The sequence below is a fragment of the Mus musculus genome, chromosome Y (genome assembly GCF_000001635.26).
Source record: "Mus musculus strain C57BL/6J chromosome Y, GRCm38.p6 C57BL/6J".
In the NCBI taxonomy this organism is placed as follows: Eukaryota; Metazoa; Chordata; class Mammalia; order Rodentia; family Muridae; genus Mus; species Mus musculus.
The window spans coordinates 67,338,421-67,347,206 of record NC_000087.7 but is presented as its reverse complement, the minus strand read 5'-3'; the positions used below and the strand labels follow the sequence as shown (position 1 = coordinate 67,347,206).

At 36.2% G+C, this 8,786-nt stretch overlaps 1 protein-coding gene across 1 annotated transcript; it reads left to right on the top strand.

The window, feature by feature from the left end:
- Positions 1-7,165: 7,165 nt before the first annotated feature.
- Gm21114 (predicted gene, 21114) lies at positions 7,166-8,158 on the top strand. The gene has a single exon (XM_030251571.1). It carries the CDS (start codon positions 7,336-7,338, stop codon positions 8,017-8,019), a length of 684 nt encoding a protein of 227 aa, XP_030107431.1. The 5' UTR covers positions 7,166-7,335; the 3' UTR covers positions 8,020-8,158.
- Positions 8,159-8,786: the final 628 nt, after the last annotated feature.

Sequence of the window (8,786 nt, the reverse complement as noted above, 5' to 3'; positions counted from 1 at the left end):
CCCTAGGAATAGGAGCATAGTGTGTAGAGTTGGGAGAGGATATATAGACTGGAGAGATAAAATGGGAAGCATGGTGATCCTTGGATTGCCTGTGCCATATACCTTTGCAGTTGTGGTAATAGATTCAGTGCAGATTGACACTATGAGCACTACCCTAGCACACAGTACAGTGCTTTCTTTTCTTTTTCCGGGCTTTTGCCTGTGACAGGGAATGTAGCTTGGATACTACTGGGTATTGTGTGGAAGATAACAATCTTTGGATCAGTTCAAAGCTTTGGGAGCTGCCAGTTAATAGGCTAAGCTTCAGACTACATCCTACCAATGGATAAATAGGGTCCAGTCTAGATGAATTTCTGGATCCCCAGGATACATGAATAGCATGCAGTATTCTAGAGTAGTATCCAGCTTAATGATACTTCTGTTGCTCTTGTGTCTTTCCCTCTTCTGTATCCCCCAAGTTCATTCCGCTTTCTTGGCATGACTCACAAATGAGCCTTTGTGTATTATCCTGTGGTATATGAGAGGAGTTGTCTGAAGAGAGATGAAATATTGAGTCATGGCAAACACAACTGTGGAAATGGAAACCATCCAGGGGCAAATGTTGTAAAATTAACATAGTCTGTGAAAGAAAAATGCTTTTGCTTTCAGAAGGAGAGTGAATGGAGTTTTTCACTAAGCTGGAAGGGGGCTAATAAAGACCCTTTTTAACTGGAGAATTTAATAAGAATGAACCAAAACCCAGGTGCAATTATTCTTACAGGAGTGAACTGGATAGATGGGTAGAGTTTGGCTAGTATAAGATACTTGATTTAATGACTTTTGAGGTTTTTTTCGAAATCATGATCAATAAATTCTGCCCTCTGTGACATATCTACTATATTTGTTTGAAAGATGAATAAACTAGGATACATAGATATAGCTTTATAGTATAGTTCTTGAACTTTCATGATGTGACAATTAAATCTGTATGATCAGGACATATTTAGAGCTCTGCATTAGGCACACATAATCTATAGCTCCTGGGGACATACACGCAAATGAACAAACATGACTTTATAGTGTTTCTTGTTTTCAGAATGGAATACATTTTATAAATAATCTAAAAGCAATAGGTTCAGTTTCTATGTTCTTAGAGACAGAACCTTAAAGACCCTAAAAACTCTAAAAAATAAAAAATAAAAAAGAAGAGAAAAGAAAATAAACTTGAAGCTCTAAATAAACAATAAAAACCCTAAAACAAACAAACAAACAAACAAAAAAAAACATAAAATTTTTGAAAAAATAAAACTAAAAGAACCTAAAACCCTAAAGAAAAACAAACAAACAAAAAAAATCAACAAAAAAATTCTAGATCTCTACAAAGACCCAAAAAACCATAAAATAATTACCACAAACAAACAATCAAGGAAAGAACAATAGCCACACTAAGCCTTAAAAAAAAATCTTGCCAAATACACTGAGAACAACCCTAAAATCATTTAAAAAAACGTAAAAAAAACCCTAAAACAATAAAGCAAAACCTAAAACCCTAAAAAACCCTAAAATTATTAAACAAACACTAAATGACCCAAAAAAGCTATTTTTTAAATTCTTAATTAACATTTTTAAAACCCTACAATTCTATAAATAAGAAAACACAAGAACTCTAAAAAGACCCTAAAAAATTATAAAACCCTAAAAAAAAAATCCAAAAACTCTACAAGTCTAGATCCCTAATGAGACAATAAAAAAGCAATTAAAAAAAAAAAGAAAATGAAAAGATACAAAACCACCACCCCAACAACTACAAATTCTTCTGCCTTAAAAAATCGCCAAAAACACTGGAAAAGAAAATCATTTTCCAAACCTTATTAAAAAAATGCTTAAAACAATTTTTAAAAATTCCTTAATTAAATTAAAAAACAAAACAAAACTAAAAAATAAAGAAATACCCTAAAATTCTTTTTTTTTTTCTTATAAAAGAAAACATTTATTTGGGGGCTCGCTCACAGTTTGAAATGGTTAGTCCATTATCATCATGGTGGGAAGCAGACAGGCATGGTGGCGGAGAGGTAGCTGAGAGCTTCGAATCCTGATCTGAAAGCAGCCAGGAGAGAGAGTGAGGGGGAGAGACAGAGAGAGAGAGAGAGAGAGAGAGAGACAGAGAGAGAGAGAGAGAGAGAGAGAGACAGAGAGAGAGAGAGACAGAGAGAAACAGAGACAGAGACAGAGACAGAGACAGAGACAGAGACATAGTTTCAAAGTCCTGGTATGGATTACTAGGAGTGATCACACCTGTTCCAACAAGGCCACACCTCCTAATCCTTCCCAAACACTTCCATTAACCAGGGAATCAAGCAGTCAAGCATATAAGCCTACGTGAGGTTGTCTTATTCAGACCAAGACACTCATTAAACCTTGTAACAAAGCCAAGTTGAAAAGCAGTACTGTACAAGTGTTATGAGAAAAGTTGCTGGGACCAGGCTTACATTGCAATGCAGTGACCTGGCAACTCACTCAACAACAGTAAAAAGACCCACAAGAACTGAAAAACCCTAAAAAAAAGTTCCTTTAAAAAGTTCTAAAAACACATCAAAACTCTGAAACTCAAAATAAAATCCTTGAAAACCCGCTTAAAAAAGCAAAACAAAAAAACAAACATACAAACAAACAAACAACAACAACAAAAAACCTACTATACCCTGAAACCCTAAGTAAAATCCTGAGACTATAAAATCAATCCTACCCTCCCCCAAAATACCTACAAAACCCTGAAACATTAACTAAAATCCTAAGATAAAAAAATAATCCTAAGCCTATAAAAAAAAGCAAACACACACACAAGAAAACAAAAAACCCTTACAAAATCCTAAAACCCTATAAAACACTAAAAGTATAAAAAGAAACAAAAACAAAACAAAACACAACAACAAGAAGAACAAAATCACACAAAAAACTACAATTATCCTAAAATTATTTATAAACACTAAAAAGCCCTAAAACCCTGAAATACCTTAAATAAATAAATAAATAAATAAATGAATAAATAAATAAATAAATAAAATAAAAATAAACCTCAACCCTACCCAAAACAAACAAACAAACAAGCAAACAAAAAACTTATAAGGACAAAAAACCTACCAAATTTAAAACCATTAAAACCCTAAAACTCTAAATAACACAAAGGGCTTTACCCTCCCGCACACACCCCCCCTCTAAAAAAAAAAAAACCTGAAAACTGTAAAATACTAAAAAGCCCGAAAAAAGCCTAAAACATTAGAAAAAGTAAATCAAAAGAAAAAAAAATCTTGAATCTTTAAACAAATACTGAAATAGTCCTAAAACACAAAAAAAAAAAAAAGAAAAAGAAAAAAAAGAAAAAGAAGAGAAAAATAAAATTCTGAAAACACACCTATTAGCTAGGCAGTCATTCAACTTACAGAGTTTAGCCTGCTTCTGAGTGCTGGTATTAAAGGGGAATAAAACTATACTTGACTCCTTTTTGTTTGTATAATTGTTTTCTAAAATATTTTTTTTTTCTCTGTGGGTGAGTATATGTGTGTGTGCGTGTGTGTGTGTCTGTGTGTGTGTGTGTTGTCCAAAGAGGTCATCAGATCGTCTAGAACTAGAATTGCAGGTGGTTGTGAACAACCATGTGGGTGTTAGAAATTGAACCCTGGTCCTGTGCAAAAGCAATCAGTGGGCCTAAGCAGTGAGCTATCTCCTCAGTCCTTTCTGCTTGGTCTAATCAATACTTCACTATTCATCTTGCCTAAATATGTCTTTATTCCTACTTCTTCTGTCTGTTTTTATGTGATGAATTCTTGTTTGCTTTTCTCTTGTTTCTCCAATTACAGCACCAAGATTCTTCATTTCCTTTTGTTTTGGAAGATTCTCAAGGAATCTTAAATCCAGACTTTAGGGCAGTTATTTAAAATTCACACCTGGGGATTAATCTTCAGAAAATTATTTTTGGGAAAAACATGTGATTATTTCAACATCTATAGTAGTGTGGGGGCATTATTCTCCCTACGTCATGTACACTTAAGATCTTTAGATACCTCCTTCCCTGTGATAGCCTTGCAGCTCACTGAGTGACATGTGCATTTGATGATAAATGATACACAAACTTTGAAGCACCTTACCATATCCTGTCACCCATATCATGTTCATCATAGCAAGAACCACAAGTGAGTTGAAAAATACAAATATATTTTTTAGTGTCTTGAAGCTATAATCCCCAAATTAATCAAAATATTATTTGGACTCTGTTACTTTATACCAGTGTTTTTTTTAAGTGTACAAGTCGCAGGCCTTTTCTGTGACCCTTTGCACAGGTTTACAGTGTCCTTTTACCATCTTCATCCTCCCCACTATCCTCCATTGCTATCAGATCTCCCCCCTCCTGCTGCGCTTACTCTTCCAAAATACCTCCTATTTTTTAATGTCCCTTATTAAATTTATATTTTTACAATAGTCATTTTGAGTTTTACTTGTCTAACCTAATATATAGTATTTAACCATTCCATCCATTTTTTTGAAAACAAAGCCCTGCACTAATACACATAGATGAGAAATATATTTATCTCTCTCTCTCTCTCTCTCTCTCTCTCTCCTTCTGTCTCTCATTTTTAAGGCATTCATCCAGTAGTTGACATCTTAAATCACTCCATAGCATGTATGTTTCATACCGTGAGGCAATCAATATTGATGATATGGATATGTAGTGGTCCTTCTTAGATTTTTTTTTGTGAACTTAAATCAACCTGGGAAGATAGAATCTCAGATAAAGATCCTCCATCACATTGGCCTGTGGCCACACCTTAAGGAATGATTTTTTTTTTTTTGATGACTGTTGTTGAAGGATCTAGCTCTCTATGGATAGTGTCATATCCTATGAAGATGATGTACAGGGTACGGTGGGGACCGTGGAAGGTACTGAAAAGGATTTTTTTTGAAGAACTGAAGATCTATGTGCCATGAACAATTAAAGTGTCCTCTAATTTGTAAGTAAATTTTATACATACCTGTGTCCAGTATTCTGTCTACACATATTTCAAAAGTAAAATTACCTCATCTATTTCATCCTGTTTTACTGCATTTAATCTATGAAATTACTTATAATCAGAAGTGCTGGTAAATTTTAAAAACCTTTAAAATATGACTGGGAGATATCAGGTTTTTTTTTTAATTTTATCACAACTTTGTAAGCATGCCCAAGATCTATGTTGTCCTCTTACTTTCCAAAGAATCCATAATTCATGATTGCCATTGGTTTCAATACATGTCATTTAACCCTGTCAAATTCCAGGTTTGTTTGCATAAAAATAGTCCTCCTCTAACTGTGGGTTTTCATAAAGTGAAAATTGGTGTGCTATCCAGTGTGCTGCCTCAAAGAATCTGGCAATATTTATGATAAGAAGCACAGCTTAAAGATAACCAAGGGAAAGGTTGGAACATGAAAAATAACCACCATGGATGTTGTCAAGGCAGAAACCGAAGACTTTCTCAGAACGAAAATAAAAACAAAAATGAAACAAAACAAAACATAAACCAAACAAATAAATAAAAATTCAACAACCAAACAATAAAAACCATGCAAGGGTGTAAATCTTTGGCAGAATATTACTCAGATCATCAGGCCTTTCAGTTGGGATTTCATTTATTATTTCTAGGAGGCCATATGAAAAGGTAAATTCGAGATTCTGAATGTTTCTGAGTGTAACTAGGGAAGGAACCAGCCTGAGAGGGGTTCTATGATGTAAGCTGAACTAGGGTGATGTCACAGAGCACTGGCTGGAGGTTGCGCATCTATTCCACTTGGAGGCGCTAGAATCCATTCAAGGTGAGTTCACTATCTTCACAGTGGTGTGTCAAAGCCAGGTCATTTTTTCCCACAGGCTTTTGGTGCCTGGTCTGTATCAGGAGATCTTGACGACTAGGATATTTTTCTATGGGTAAGTACATTTATGAAGTAATTGGGACCCTCATAGCTACAGAAAGCTAAAAATTTTCTCTCCTACAGTGAGTTACTGTACATTCTACTTTCCCCATGTTTATTAGCAAGGGAGATGAATAGTCTAGGTTAGTTTATCTCCTGAATTTATTATCCTTGCTAACCATATCTAGATCACAATTCCACTAAAATGCCAAAGCTCCTGTTTGTCCATGTGCATGTTAGAAGTTATTAGTTCTAAAAGGCTGATATTGCCTCGACTTTTTGAGTTGTTCTTGAGTTCAGTGATGCAATGGCTTCATCGAATAATTCTGAAGCTGGGTCAGGAGAAACAATAAAGGAGGACAGTGGTGTGCTGTGTCCCTGGGAAGATATTTGTGAATGCAAGAACTTAGCTCAGAGCTTACGCGTACAAGAGAATCATGGTGACCCCTCTGGCCTTTTTTTTTTTTTCTCTTCTTCTTGATCATTGGGGGTAATTGTCATAGCACCACCTAAATTGACATAGAAATTCAAGGAGAGGATCCTCATCAGAGACAAATTTACTCAGGTCTGAAGAAATAAATGTTGATCTGAGTATGTTATTCTGAGCTCTAGAGAATTACTTGTTAATTACACTATTTTTATTTCCTTGTTTCCCTTGTTTCTTTTTTTCTTTGTTTGTTTGTTTGCTTGCTTGGTTAATTTTATTTGAGTTTCTGTATGTTTAGATTTGGCTGTCAGGAAACTCACTGTGTAGACCAGACTAGTCTTTCTCTCACTAAGGTCTGCCTCACTCTGTCTCTTGAGTACTATGATTAAAGTTATGGGTCACTACCACTTCCTATTAACTTCTCCATTTGATTGTTTTGTTATTTTCTGTTTGTATTTCTGTTTTGTTTGTTTTTCGTTTGATTTTCGTTTGTTTTTTTTTTTTTTTTTTACTTGATGTTGTTGTTGTTGTTGTTGTTGAGACAGGGTTCCTCTCTATAGCACTGACTGCCCTGGAACTCACTTTGTAGACCAGGCTGGTCTCTAATTTAGAAATCTGCCTGTCCTTGCCTTCTGAGTTCTGGGATTAAATGCGTGTACCACCATGGCTGACTTATTAACTTCTTATTTTTATAAAATTAATTTTAGGAGCTCAAAACTGTTTAGCATAATCTTCTTCACCTGCTCAGAAGTTCTCTTAGAGAAGAGTCTTGGTCCAGCATTCACTCCCAATCCATAACCATTGCCCATCAGGAATTCATATATATGATAGAGGCAACAGCATTGTGTCTGGTTTAAACGGGCAAGATCTTCAGTCCCAGGCAATGAGCAAGTATGATATTTGAAGGGAATGGAAGCCCCAAGACAGTGTGATCTACCACAACAGGTCTACAGCCAGGTAGAAGACAATACATCTGAAGAGTCTGAGCATGACATCACTCAAGAAGAAGAGTAGGAGGAAGCCTTCTTCCCAGGCCCTGGGGAATATTGTTGGCTGCAGAATTTCTCACGGGTGGAAGGAAGGTAATGAGCCTGTCACCCATTGGAAGGCCATCATTCTAGGTCAACTGCCAACAAACCCTTCTCTTTATTTGGTGAAGTATGACGGAATTGACAGTGTCTACGGACAGGAGCTCCACAGCGATGAGAGGATTTTAAATCTTAAGGTCTTGCCTCACAAAGTAGTTTTTCCTCAGGTGAGGGATGTCCACCTCGCAGGCGCACTGGTTGGCAGAGAGGTACAACACAAATTTGAGGGGAAAGATGGCTCTGAGGACAACTGGAGTGGGATGGTGCTAGCCCAGGTGCCATTCTTACAGGACTATTTTTACATTTCCTACAAGAAGGATCCGGTCCTCTACGTCTATCAGCTCCTGGATGACTACAAGGAAGGTAACCTCCACATCATTCCAGAGACCCCTCTGGCTGAGGCGAGATCAGGTGATGACAATGACTTCTTAATAGGTTCCTGGGTGCGGTACACCAGAGATGATGGATCCAAAAAGTTCGGAAAGGTTGTTTACAAAGTTCTAGCCAATCCTACTGTGTACTTTATCAAATTTCTCGGTGACCTCCATATCTATGTCTATACTCTGGTGTCAAATATCACTTAAATTGAAAAAAATCACAAAGTACAGAAATGTAAACTTATAGGATTGAAAAAAAATGGTTGTTTTCCTGTGTTGGGTACCTATGGGTCTTTGACAACCTCAGTATCTTTGTCAATAAAATTTGTTTTGTTCTAAAAATTAATACGTGTGACATGACATGCTTTTAGTGAACACTTTGTTGGAAGAGATGGACTATGGTAGAAAGAACATCAAAGGAAGATGAAAGTTGCAACGCAGGCTGTGAACAGTGCATACATCTAATATCACACAGGCTAAAATGGACAGGACTTAGATTCTGTGGTCTGCATAGTGAGCAAGGAATTGGAGATATGACTTAGAGGAGCAGGGATGGCAGCAAAAAATGGATTTTTAGGAAGAAGCAGAGAAAGACAGGACATAGATAGAATCTCTGGTATGAAGTCTGAGGGAGAAACAACAAGTTGGGGAAAGAGTGATAGATAAAAGGAATGTGGCCTTGTTACACAAAGTGCAACCCAGAAAACTGATCCAAAGAGATTCAGAAATCAGACAAAATAAGGTTTCATTTGAATAATGAAACCAAATGAAACTTGTCTCTCATTTTAAGATTTATTATCTTTATTTATATGGGTGGGAGTAGGGCATGAGCTTGAGAGTATAGGTGACCACAGAGACATGAGTTGTCAGATCCCATGGAGCTGGCATTAAAGCTGATTGTTAACCATTGGATATGAATTCAAGAAAACAAATCCAGTTTTTTTGCGGTACAGTAGTGCTCTTGACAACATGGT

What these genes read in the sequence shown, in the direction of transcription:
- Gm21114 (XM_030251571.1), top strand. Translation starts at nt 7,336, where the DNA reads ATGACATCACTCAAGAAGAAGAGTAGGAGGAAGCCTTCTTCCCAGGCC.